General features: G+C 47.7%; 1 protein-coding gene across 4 annotated transcripts in view; it reads right to left on the bottom strand.

Moving 5' to 3' along the window:
• DOCK6 (dedicator of cytokinesis 6) overlaps positions 1-9,996 on the bottom strand; it is a 48,019-nt gene extending 38,023 nt beyond the window's left edge. For all 4 annotated transcript variants that reach the window (XM_053462509.1, XM_053462508.1, XM_053462506.1 and 1 more), the window contains exon 1: positions 9,866-9,996. In XM_053462509.1, coding sequence (XP_053318484.1) covers positions 9,866-9,912 — 47 coding nt within the window. In that variant the 5' untranslated portion in view covers positions 9,913-9,996. The remainder of the gene's footprint in view (positions 1-9,865) is intronic.
• Between the last annotated feature and the right edge of the window lie 4,262 nt (positions 9,997-14,258).

A 14,258-nucleotide genomic window follows, 5' to 3' on the forward strand; every position in this document is an offset into this window, starting at 1 on the left:
GGCCAAAAACAAAGAAAGAGAGGACGGGCGACGGAGATCGTCTCGCCGACACAAAACAATGCAACGGATCTGTGTGTTACGCGGCGGCTCTGCTGATGGGAGTGAGCAGATTAACCCCGTATAAAACACGCGAAGCCAATTAAAGCAACACTTTCACGCACTGTGTGATGAAAGTCGACTAAGTCCTCCCCGGCATTGATAAAACATTTATGCAAGACGATTCTATCGCTTTAACGCGCACCCAATCTGTGAGCAGGCGAGGAAATCACGCCTTAATGCGCGGCTTTGACTCATGTGCGTAGAACGCAGGAACCCGGCAGACCAATGAAAGAGCCAGCTGCCGGGTCCATGGCCAGCATCTCAGGTCCCCCAACTGGCCCATTTACACTACGGCCGAGCCTCCATTGCCTGCGTGCCTTTAAGGCGTGACATCGTATCCCGGCGCTCTATGGTAGCCGAAGGGTATCAGGCCTGGGGCAGCACCAAAGGTAAATCCGCCCCGGCCCCCGACACAGGTAACTCAATTTGTTCACCTGAAACGTTGGAGGGTATGGAACGTGCGATAGCCTCGTCCCCCGCAAACATTCTGAGCCCCTACAAAAGAGGGGAGGAAAGAGGACTGGCTCTCCAGAACAGGGACACTCTGCAGCCATGACGACGTACATTTAGCACACGGGACTCCGGTAGGACTCTGTCTGAAGCAGACCGTCTAACCCTCTTCCAGATGAGTCAATTATTACATGGGGCATCCGGAGACGTCACAAAATGAGACAATAAATCCCGTTAAAGAGACCGCAGGGGACGCGTTTCACTGCGAGAGAATCATCCGGAACAAGAGAACATCAACGACGTCTCCGTAGTTTCTCCTGCTGTAAAGACCTTAATCAGTCGTTGGTCTCGTCTTAGGTTCAGGAGCCGTATGCCTGCCCCATGTATGTTTAAAGCCCCTCACTGTATTACCCTCTACCACTTCTGCTGGGAGGCTGCTCCATTCATCTACCACCCTCCTAGTAGTGGATGAAATGATGTAGGCTTGCGGCAGACATTGTCCCGCTTCCCCACCTCTAGACTCCAACATATATACTCGGACTAAAATAACGCGAGGCTCACAATCTGCTCCGAGAACCATCATCACCAAAAAGACTGACCACGTACACGAAATCCAGACCGGACCACCCATGGAGGACACGTCCCGGGGGGCCGAAACATATCCTGCGTCCAGTGGAGGCGACCAAACCTGACCTCATCTGCTACATGAAGAGGTCAACATGTTCCGAAAAACCCCAGCGTCAGCAGGAAGCAACAATAGCAACAAAATACATTAAAAAAAAGGATTTTTAATCATAAAAACGCCGGTAGGTACACTTCGTACGGGGACTGGTAACAGAACAGCCTCCCAGCAGAAGCGGTAGAGGATAACTGATGTATCATTAAAGTGCGTCATTGTGATTTTAATTCCATTAAACGCATCTGCCGTCAGTCAGACACGCATGTCTCATCCCCTCCCCCGACAATCACAAACTACACTGCGCTGATTGCTTTACGGCAAAGTCCTTGCCAAGTCCTTCATTAGTCAGGCGGCCCCAGAGAGGTGAGCGCAGAGGTGATGCAGTGAGATAAGGACTTAAAGCTGAAATTCATTCATAAAACACAGATACAGCAACATACAGACAGTCCAGTACAGCTACGGGGGAGTTACCACGTACGAACATAAATACCCAGTACAAAATATTTACCCCCAGCTCTGTATAAGGTAATATACCCCCCAGCGCTGAATACTGTAATAACCCCCCGTATGCAGTAGTGCAGGTCAGCACTGACAGAAACCTGTTTTCCTCTTGTTCTTTATCTGCAGACCTGGAGGCGGCCATTGTTGGCAGTCATGTGATATTTTGGGTGACTTTCCCGCCTCAGACACCGCACTGAGCTGACGCTTTATGGCGATGCTAATGAAGTCCGATCCTCCATAGACTTTCTTTAGAGCGTCAGACTAATATAAATAATTAAAACTGGAACATTCCAGCGCCCCCAACTAATCACACAAATCGAGCTCTGTGCAGCACCCTGTATACCCTTGGCATAGTTCTGTATAACACATTCTGCTCTGCATATCTCAGACTCTGCGCATGTCGGGGGCTCGGCTCTCGGATCATGGAGTGTTGGTACAGCGAGCGGTGCTGACATACTGTCAGCAGTTGTACCCGTCTCAAGTTTAGCAGATCCGATTGGCCGAGCCGCACCTTCATACACCTGTTATTCCAGCTCAGGTGACACGCCCCTAAACTTCCTGTTCTTAAAGGGGCAGCCTCTCCATTTCTCCCTCATAGCCCCCTCCTGTCTGTGTCACCCTGCGGTGGGAGGGGCAGACTCCGTGCCCCATACCCCCCTCCTGTCTGTGTCACCCTGGGGTGGGAGGGGCAGACTCCGTGCCCCATAGCCCCCTCCTGTCTGTCACCCTGTGGTGGGAGGGGCAGACTCCGTGTCTCATAGCTCCCTCCTGTCTCGGTATATTTCCTGACAAGGCTTATAATATAGTTAAGTGGCTCCCGCCGTTTCCTCGCTCGTTACATCTGGAGGCGCAGCAGGAAACGTCTATCGGCCATAAACCTGCTAATTGCGTGATGGCTGCGGGCAGATAACGGCGGCAGGTAAAATCTGTGCAAAAGGAAATGCGCACAACATACTTTCTCATTAACCAGTTAAGCGCCATGCCAGGCATAAGCCAGGGGTGGACACACTGTGAATTTAGCCTCAACAGGTCACGGGGCGGGCTGAGGCTGTTAGGAGTTGTATTGACCCCAAAATCCCCAAATACCGTGTTATTTAAAGGGCACGAGCCGTTAATATTACTTCAAATTTAAATTTTTAAGGAATTTCAACCTTCCAATGAGATTAAAAAAAAATAAAAAAGTACCCCATTCAGTGGGGCAAGAGAGGCACACAATGCCCGTGGGTCGGCGAGATACAATGCCCGTGGGTCGGCGAGATACAATGCCCGTGGGTCGGCGAGATACAATGCCCGTGGGTCGGCGAGATACAATGCCCGTGGGTCGGCGAAATACAGGACCTCCGGCCCAGGCACAGGCCAAGAGTCCTAGCTATGGCTCTTAGTGATGCAATATTATAAAAAATTAAAAAAAAGTATTAAATAATAATTCTAATAGTAATAATCACAATAATAAAAGTAATAATTTTAATAATAATAATTACAATAAAATAATAATTTTAATAGTAATAATTGTAATAGTAATTAGAATAATGATAATACTAAAAGTAATAGTAATTCTAATAGTAATAATAAAAATTATAACACTAAAATAATCATAATAATGATAATACCAAAAGTAATAATACTACTTCTAATAGTAATAATACTATGATGATAATAATAATAATAACAATAATAACAAGTTTAATTTATCTTCCGTGCCTGCGCTGCCGTTGAGTGTATAATCTCAGAGTGTCGTTATTAAATAACCGTGCTAATATTATTATTATTATTAATATTAAAAAGTTTAATTTATCTTCCGTTCCAGCCCCAGGTTGTGCCTGCGCTGCCGTAGATGGTATAATCTTTGCTTGTCAATATTATATATCCGCTGTAATAATAATAATAATAATAACGTTGTGTGTATTCCGTAAGTTACACCGCTCCGTCGGAGGAAGAATGCATGTGATATATGATTGAAGTCCCCCGCGTGTATCTGGAAAGCGCATGGAGTCTATCAAAACGTACGTGTTATTGAAACGCTTGTTTTACAAAGAGGGCCTTCGAGCGTCTCTCTCTTTTAAATATTTCCAGTAAAGGGGCCCCCGGGGGTTTAAACAGAGAATTAAACGGCAAATTAAATGGACCTGAAAATAAAATACCCACCGCGAATCGGTACATATATATAATAATAAATGATCATATTTACAACTTGATATATATATATATATATAATATATATATAGATATTTAAAATATATATAAAAGATATTTATTTTTTATAGAATTTGAATTCTTATAGAATTCTAATTGAATTTACACACACACACACACACATATATATATATATATATATATATATATATATATTTATTTATATCTATAAATATATATTTATATATATACATATTTATTAAAATCTGGTTTAAATCTGGTTTACATAGGCTTTTTACTAAATGGTACATTAATATAATATATATAATATAATTGATATAATATAATATAATTGATATAAAATAATATATATATTATAAATGATATTATATAAATATATCTATATAATGGTAATGTATGAGGGGAAGGACTATTAGCACATCATTGTTACTGTATGAAGAGCGTGCCGCGATGTACTCGCAGGGGTATGTGTATATAGGAGTCACTGTAAAGTTCTCTTTACATTAATATTTACATACAGCGGAACGCTCCAGTCTGTAGGACCCGGCCGGCCACGAAGGGATCGTTTAGGTTTAGGGAATGTTAGATTCAGGCTTAGTTATATTACTGTATACAGCGCTGGGGGTTATATTACTGTATACAGCGCTGGGGGGGTATATTACTGTATACAGCGCTGGGGGGGTATATTACTGTATACAGCGCTGGGGGGGTATATTACTGTATACAGCGCTGGGGGTTATATTACTGTATACAGCACTGGGGGGTTATATTACTGTATACAGTGCTGGGGGGTATATTACTGTATACAGCGCTGGGGGGGTATATTACTGTATACAGCGCTGGGGGGTTATATTACTGTATACAGCGCTGGGTGTTATTACTGTATACAGCGCTGGGGGGGGTTTACTGTACACAGCACTGGGGGGTTATTACTGTATACAGCGCTGGGGGGTTATATTACTGTATACAGCGCTGGGGGGTTATATTACTGTATACAGTGCTGGGGGTGTTATATTACTGTATACAGCGCTGGGGGGGTTACATTACTGTATACAGCGCTGGGGGGTGTTATATTACTGTATACAGCGCTGGGGGGGTTATATTACTGTATACAGCGCTGGGGGGGTTATATTACTGTATACAGCGCTGGGGGTGTTATATTACTGTATACAGCGCTGGGGGTGTTATATAACTGTACACAGCGCTGGGGGGTTATATTACTGTATACAGCGCTGGGGGTTATTACTGTATACAGCGCTGGGGGTTATATTACTGTATACAGCGCTGGGGGTTATATTACTGTATACAGCGCTGGGGGGGTTATTACTGTATACAGCGCTGGTGGGGTTATTACTGTATACAGCGCTGGGGGTTATATTACTGTATACAGCGCTGGGGGGGGTTATTACTGTATGCAGCGCTGGGGGGTTATATTACTGTATACAGTGCTGGGGGTTATATTACTGTATACAGCGCTGGGGGGGTTATTACTGTATACAGCGCTGGTGGGGTTATTACTGTATACAGCGCTGGGGGTTATATTACTGTATACAGCGCTGGGGGGGGTTATTACTGTATGCAGCGCTGGGGGGTTATATTACTGTATACAGTGCTGGGGGTTATATTACTGTATACAGCGCTGGGGGGGGTTATTACTGTATACAGCGCTGGGACTTCTCCTTTAATTCAAACTTTTCTGTATGTTTACACCAAATACCTCGATCTGAGCAGCGCTATGATTATGTTTTTCACGTATTTACATGTAATGCGTGCTGGATGATGTAATAGAGCGCGTGCGGAGAGCGCGGCGAGTCCCAGGCACCGGCTGACGGGGAATTTCATGTTACATAAAGGAAAGAACTTGACTCGTCATCTGGGATTTGTTAGCGGCGAGGGCTCCCCTACAGATTACAGGCGATTGTAGCCGCGATTAAAGGGATTTAACAAAGTACAGGAGAGAAGTTTATTCCAAAGGAGGAAAAACATTACAACAACAGACCATAATCAGAGGCTTAGATTTACTTTACAGAGAGTTGTAGATAAGTGGAACAGACTCCAAGCAGAAGTGGTAGAGGGTAATACAGTGAGGGATGTTAAACATGCATGGGATAGACATACGGCTCCTGAATCTAAGACGAGACCAACGACTGATTAAGGTCGGAGTCGTTACAGACTAGCCGCCCGACGGGTCTGATCCGCCGGCAGATGCAGGGCAGCAGTAACAGTTCGCAGCCGAGAAACATTTTGCCTTCCAGAAAAAGAGCGAGAAGCCTTTTTAACGGATTCCGGTATAATGTATTTAGTGCCGTTACTCTCTCACACACCGTACGTGTCGGGGTCCGGGTCGGGGCGTATAGCCGTGCCGAGCACCAACGGGTCACACACAATGCATTACTGTGCAGCCCGTGCCAGCGGGAGAGGCATCCGCCGGGCTGGCATCAGGAGCCACGAGGGTGCAGATACCAGGCGCCAGTATACTCATCGGTGTACAGATACTCGGCACCATTATACAGCGCGCCACACAATACACTCTATACCATTACCGGTGTACAGATACTCGGCACCATTATACGAAGCCGCGGGCCGGTATCACATTGCAGAGGGTGACACATGAGACCGGTTGTGCTGGATTCTGAGACACAGGGAGGGGACGAGGCCAATTACCGCTCGCCCTCTGAATAATTTATCAGCGATGCTTCACCTGTGCCAGGAGCAAGACGAGTCCAGTCACCGCCACACGTCTGGAAGCCGCATCAGACACAGCAGGGGTTAAAAATAAAAAAAAAAGGGGATTCTGATCTGCAGAGCTGACGCTCTAACATGCAAAATAAATACACAGACAAGAACTGGTGAGAGACAGAAAGATTAACTCCAGAGCTTATCACTCTAATATACCAAGGGGCAAAAGAAAGTGTAAAACAAAGCTCACACTCTAATGCACGCACACTCTAACCCAGCCGAACAAGGAGTACAGAGAGACAGTAACGCTGGACCACAGAGCTGACGTTTCAGTGGCCAGCGAGAGACGTAACCATTCTCTCCTTCAAATCTAGAACACTAACTTCCTTACAAAGCGGACACTCTGAGAAAGACACACAGCTAAGCCTTAGCGCACTGTGTTTCCTTGTCTGCAGAGCTTACAGTCTAGAACGCAGAGGTATACAGAAGAAGAAACCCACATCCTTATCAAATCAATAGCATGCGGTCCAGATAGAGGTGGGGAGGAATCACTGGAGTTGTCACTCTAGGGGTTAACATGAATCTGATCCGAGTGTGAGTAGTCACCGTGAATACATTAGTGCGTTCGCTGCCGACAATAAATTAAAACGCAGAAGCATTTACCCCCCAGCGACTTTCACGGGAGGTTTTGCCAAAACGTGTTTTGAGAAAAAAAATCCTCGCTGATCATCTCTTCGCTGCGTCTGAGCGAAACGTCCTTGCCTGGCTCCTCACGGAACACCGGGTGATGGCCACAATATGGCGTTACCAGCCGTCTGCGGCCCTGAATGGGCCAATCTGGACAGGAGGAGACCTTTCACAGATGGATACATGGTGAGAATGAGCCGCCTTCCAGACTCAAACCTTTTTGGTTGACCTGTGCTTGGCCTAGGGTCATGAGCACTGCCATCTAGTGGCAGAAGTGTGATTGTCACCCCCATCCTTAGCCTTACATATATATATATATACATATGCCTGATATGCCAGGACCAAGCGCACCCAACTGTCTGAGAGCCTCAACTGCACAAACAACTTATTTTTATAAACCAGAGCCCCAACATTACCCCCGGCTCCCCCAACATTACCCCCGGCTCCCCAAACATTACCCCCGGCTCCCACAACATTACCCCCGGCTCCCCCAACATTACCCCCGCCTCCCCCAACATTACCCCCGGCTCCCCCAAAATTACCCCCGGCTCCCCCAACATTACCCCCGCCTCCCCCAACATTACCCCCGGCTCCCCCAACATTACCCCGGCTCCCCCAACATTACCCCCGGCTCCCCAAACATTACCCCCGGCTCCCCAAACATTACCCCCGGCTCCCCAAACATTACCCCCGGCTCCCCAAACATTACCCCCGGCTCCCCAAGCATTACCCCCGGCTCCCGCGTTTCCGTACGATCTCGCATTCACCGCTTTCATTCATCCAATCCATCTCTTTCTGGGTCTTAGAATTTACCGGTTGGCTTCTAAATTCTACATTAGTTTGCCCGGCGCGTTAAAAGTTCCAAACGGCTTATTCCCTAGACCAACAAAATGCCAACGACCTAAAACAAGAGGCTTTAACCCTTTGAAGCCATCGGATGCCCCTCTGCCCCCCCCACCAGTAGAAGACCCTTATATTGGATCGTATGTTCTTCCTGATTCAGCGAGGGGGCCGGGGGAGACGCACGCAGTCTGATGCCGTCCAGAGGATGTGCGGCTTCTCCCAACACAATAACAGGACGCAGGAAAAGGAGGTGAGGGGGGAAAGAGGAAAAGGGAGGTGGGGGAGTGCGGGACAAGGACAAGAAGCCAGCGCCAAGACCGTGGATTTTAGAACGAAAAAATAATAAAAATGTCATGTCTTATTACAGTAACCCGGCCCCTGAGTGCCTTATTACCCCTGTAACATCTTATTACAGTAACCCGGCCCCTGAGTGCCTTATTACCCCTGTAACGTCTTATTACAGTAACCCGGCCCCTGAGTGCCTTATTACCCCTGTAACACCTTATTACAGTAACCCGGCCCCTGAGTGCCTTATTACCCCTGTAACATCTTATTACAGTAACCCGGCCCCTGAGTGCCTTATTGCCCCCTGTAACATCTTATTACAGTAACCCGGCCCCTGAGTGCCTTATTGCCCCCGTACCATATTTTTACACTCTGCAGGAAGGCAGGGACGCGGAGGACAGCCTCCCAGCTCCATGTTATCCAGCTGTCTTTGAACAGATGGTCGCGCCGTATGGCAGGATTTGGGGTAAGAATGGTGGGGTCTGTTTAGTTGAATTAGTGAAACTTTAAACGTGTGACAAAGAGAAGTCGCGAGAGAATTAAGGAATACAGTACGACTCCTACGGCCATCGCTGTCCCGGTAATACACAAACCGGCTTCCGTTACCAGGGAAAAGACTTTTAACGGGATATACCGGGAAATAAAGCTTTAGCGGGGGATTCATTCCCTACGGACGCTCTCAGGGTATCGGCACACACCGCGGTCTCACGTTCACTCCGCACCAACATAAATATTTAACAAATATATACCGAGCTGTCTGCTAGCAAATTCCCTAAACACTCAAGTATGATAGAGTGCAAGCCTTTGAGACGAGGAAGGTCTCTTGTTCAGGCTTTTTCGGGTAATATTAATAGATATTTTGTTATCGTATATTATTTTGTTTGAGCCGGACGGGGCGTGCGTCCAGGTGGCAGGGCGTGAATTTGGGGTGACAGGGTGTTCTCTGTGTGTCCATCATATTTCCAAACGCAGCTCTCTGTTACTTCGTAAAGTATGAGGGTCTCTTCATTATTACCCTGTTAACCCTATAATGCCATAGTAATCTCCTCATAACATGTCATGGAACACGCGTGTCATTGCCCCTTACTAACTACTGTCACCTGTCATAATTACCTGCCCCCCCCCAATAATCACCTGTCACCGCACCCCCCCTAATAGTAACCTGTCACTGTGTCCCCCCCTAATAGTCACCTGTCACTGTGCCCCCCCTAATAAGAGTCACCTGGCACAATGACCCCCAATAAGTCACCTGTCAGGCTCCTCCCACCAATACTTTGCTATTTTAGTGCCCACTGCTAATAATAGTTACTTATAAGTGTCTCTTAACAATAGCGCCCTGTTTCCCAGCCCTCCCCTCATAGTCCCGTCCTGCTCCGTCACCTGTTGATGTTATAACCCATCGCATTCACCTGTGTATTTCCGCCCCTCCCCCACACACACCTGTCGGTGCCCCACCCCCGTCACCTCAGTGTGGCCCCTCTCTGTCACCTGTTTATCTTCTGTGCGAAAGCCCTGCGCTCCGCCGCTGCCGCCATCTCTGCCCTGAGCGCCGCTCCACACGGTCTGTACCGGCCGGAGAGTATTTCCCCGGGACGGACGGATGCGCCTCCCCTCCCCGCCCCTGGGCACCATCAACACACCCCCTGCTCTCCTTGACCCAACCCTGCTGCGGACAGCGGCACCCTGCGGTAACAGAGCGGTACTGCGCCCACTGACATCAAAAGGACACTGCTGACACCATGCGGACACGTGTGGGTACTGCAGCCTTTGACAACTTTAACACAAGGGGGGTGCTCTCAGAATTACATACGGCCACTCGTTTCAGGGGAGTGGTTGGAGGCGGGTCGTGGGCGGGGCTTAAACGAATGCCAACTATATAACTGATTAAAACATTTAGAAGAATGCATTTTATTTACAATTTGATTTATAATCCAATTTCTTGCTGTTTTTATGCACATTACTGTGACTAACAGGCAGGCTTTAGACCCCTATTCATTCCCAAAACAAATTTAAAGGGACACTCCAGTCATCATATGCACTTTAATGGTCCCTTTAAATTTTCGCTGGCTTGGCTAGGGTCCCACTACCCCTGTGTGCAAGCGCACAAAATGAGGTGACGTTGCTGCAGCATCTCCTAAAGGTGTTTTTTTTTTTTTTTTTTTACTGTTTAGAAGAATGGCAATATGTGAAATATATATAATGTGTTTAATATATAAAAGCATACATTATTTATTGGTGAGGCTGGATGCCTATTAAAGTACTCTGAGTAATCCTAACCCTCTGCGAGTACTTTTATATGCATTCTTTAAAATGGAAAAAATAAAATAAAGCACTTATCTGAGTTACGAGCTGCAGCCTTGCTGCTGCAGCTGCCCTTCTCTGTGTCTCATGAGTCTTGCCACTGAAAGTGCTCTCTTCAATTTTAGCGTTCCTAGAACCAGCGCTGGAGCGAGCGGAGTGGAAGGTGGCTTGGCCGAACACATCTCCTGCACAGCAACTGGGGGATGGGTAACGGGGCAAATGCACGTGGGGGGGTTAAAGAGATCACACGGCTATCATATGCATTAAAGCGCATATAATGTCTCACGTGCATCATATGAAGAGATTACCGAGACACACTTACCAAAAGCGACCGAACAAAATCACACGGGAGAAACACAGAAAGGATCCAGGCGTGGGGTTAGAAGTAGGAGGGGCCACCAACAAAAACAAAGTTCGTAAGCCACGTAAGAGCCCACGTTGTAATCGTACCTATTACCTGGAAAAGATTTTTCAAGTTCTTGAAAGACTACACTAAAGGGAGAGTTGGCAGGAGAGCTGAGGTTTCAACTCCTTGGCTTCACTATACATTATAACGGACTATCCTCAATGAGCTTCTGCTGTAGTAAGCTTAGCTGGTCCCACTTAATATGTAGTTAAATCAGACTCCTCGCCCATTGCATTATACATTGTACTCGGCCAGCTCAGCCCTTTTTGCTGGAGGAACCTGTTGTTATTGGCCTTCGTGACAAACAGTGAAGCAAGAGGGTTGAAATCACAGCTTTCCTGCAAACTAACCGCTTAGTGAATAGACTCCACAATCTCAGACGCTTCTACTAAAATATGGTCCGCAGCGCCACCGCGTGGTAAGATAACGGTAATGCAGCCTGAGCACTTATTTAAAGGGGCTCTCTACTTACTGCCCCCAACAGCTTCACCAAACACATCCACAGATCAAAGTAAGTATTTAAAGGGATGTATCCCCCCTTAAATTATCATTTTCTCCCTTTATGAATCCTCACTAAGCATTTGCCCCCTTCCCATATGATGTTTGGAGTGTAGCTTTAACCTCTTAGGGGCCAACAGCGGCTCTTCCTTGTAATGCCATGTCCTTCTCCGTCATGCCCACCTGGCATTGCTATGCCCCACAGAGTTGAGGGCAAATAGACCATTTGGGAGGGGGTGGTGGAGGGATCCTGGGTCCATCGTTAAAGGGAGAGAGTTAACCCTGCATGTCTTGTGTTATATTTGCCCTGGGGGGGGGTTCGGAGTCATAGATTTGGCCAAATCCGAATAGACCAAGCCTCAGGTCATTCCAAATGTTGACCGTTGGATGGTCCAAGCATTCTATGCGTAGAATCATCGGCTTGGGTAAGAAAACGGGTCGAGTGCTAGTCCTCATCGAGCCCTGTATTCCTCACTTAACCACCTGTATTCAAGAAGCAACTTAGAATACGACATACTAGAGAAGCATGTAGCTGTGATTAGAGAGACGGTCTCTCCGACGCTCCTGAACACGCGCAGCGTCCCTCCCACCCAGGCAGTCCCAGGAGGTGAGCTCAGGTGCAGCGAGCGAGAGAAAGATTCAGTCTCTAGGAGAGATCTGACGAGGTGACAGCGAGACGCTGAATCCAAAAGACAGGTGGGTGTCCCGATCGTAATCTGTCTCTTCTGATTTAAATCCCTCTTCCGTATCTAAATCCTCCCCCCACGATCCTCTCCCTGCACCCCGTTAACCCCTTCTCCGCACCCTCCTATGTTCTTAATGCCGCCATCATCTACACCCCGCAAAGGACTCTTAAAGACCCCATTACCGTTAGATTGCTGTGTAACGCACCAGAAATCCCCCTCGTATTGGGGGGGCGACCCCCAAAGCAGTTGAAAGGGTCAGCAAAAGCCAAAGGTAAGGATTACTAATAACAACCACTGTTTTACTGATAGATCCCTGCAGGTGAAACAGGTAGGAGGAGGAGGAGGAATAACTGTTAGTCCCAGAGACTGCTGCATCACTATGAGTAAAGCCATGCGCGGGTCGCCCTAACACCCTACCTGGGAACAGCATCGTTACCCCGATCTCAGGGTGAACGGGCAGATTCTACGGTCCGGGGCTGATTCCTACAGATTCTACTCTGATTTAGTGATATCTGAGCATCCACACTGGTGCTACAGCACAGCCGCAGCTCCTGCTTGAATACAGGTGACTTAATTCAGAATGTCCGTACCCCCTGCCAGGCCGTTCGAGTCGCTACAATAGAATGCTCGTGAGTTGTTGCTCATTTAGAAAGTCCCTCGGTGTATTCACCATATCTGCATATGAAACATCTTTTTAGGAGCTGTTATCAGAGGAAGTCTGACTCTTTCATACACAAATCGGGACTGTCATGAGCAAAGCGGGACAGATGGGAGGCATGAACCCGGGCCAGTGCCGCCTGTTGCCCCCTCTGCGCGGCTGTCTTTACTTCTCAGCGTCGGGATGTGGAGCGTGATGTAGGAGAGAACTTCGGAGGGCTCTGCGGACCCGGCACGGCCCTCCATAGAGTTAATGGGATCTCCCTTTTAACCGGCCCATTGAGTAGAAGCGTTACAGGGAGCCTTCCGGCCCCCTGGACCTTCTGCCCCGGGCCGGTATACGTCGGTGGATGCGGCAGAGAGCCGGAAAGGTCCCGATCACCACGGGATCCGAGAGTTTATTTACAGAAAAACAGGATTATCTGGAATGGAGATGCGGCTTTTTCATGCATCCTGGTAATACACAATAATGCCAGTGTTTTAAAAGGCTTTTTCCCCCCCGGTGTGTACAGTATACACGCGTGTTTGCACAAATACACGCACGCCAGGTGCTTTTTGCATATTTATTATCGATTTGCCATTCAAAACGATCTCATAACGCAAAAAAAATAACAAAAGCGGCTATTCTTCCCGATGTTCTGCGACGCTCTGCAGCTTTAAGAAACAGAGCTCAGGGATATGATGTCATTCATACCTCCTAACTGTCCCGATTTGCACAGGACTGCCCTGATTTATCCCACTGTCCCGATTTGCCTGGGATGCAGAGCTCCACTGTGACCTTACCTCCCAGGCTCCAGGTCACCGTGCGCGACATTTAGCGATGATCACTCCATGTCCAATCCTCCCCCATACTCCCATACAGTTCTCTGCCGTCTGTAGCTAGCGTGTGTGCATGCGCACGCCCTCCTCACACTAATCCCCTATAAGATAGGGGGCACTGGGTACCTTGTCCCGGGAAGTTGGAAGCCAAGGGGCCTGACTATGGGCTTTCCCTAGTACTTCATAGTGGATTGATGGAGAATGTCAGGCTATGACATCATAACGCAGTGCAGAGTTAAATATAAATTCGTCAGCCCTCCAGCCGCGTCGACCCAAATCTGTCCCCGCGTCCGTCCGTGGTTTTCCCAGGACTTTTGGACACTGTCTCGGGTAGAGATCCTTCGATTTCCCCACCCCTACCCGCTGAATGACTTTGTTTTACGGGCCTTTTGTGTAGTTTAGTACCCGTCCATCGTGGTCTGACCTGCCTGGACCCTGACAGCCTCTTTCTCTCCAGATGGATCATCTTTTAATTTTCTTCTCGCCTTCTGACCCGAAATTGTCTCTGTAATAA

This window comes from Spea bombifrons, chromosome 4 (genome assembly GCF_027358695.1).
Source record: "Spea bombifrons isolate aSpeBom1 chromosome 4, aSpeBom1.2.pri, whole genome shotgun sequence".
Taxonomy (NCBI): Eukaryota; Metazoa; Chordata; class Amphibia; order Anura; family Pelobatidae; genus Spea; species Spea bombifrons.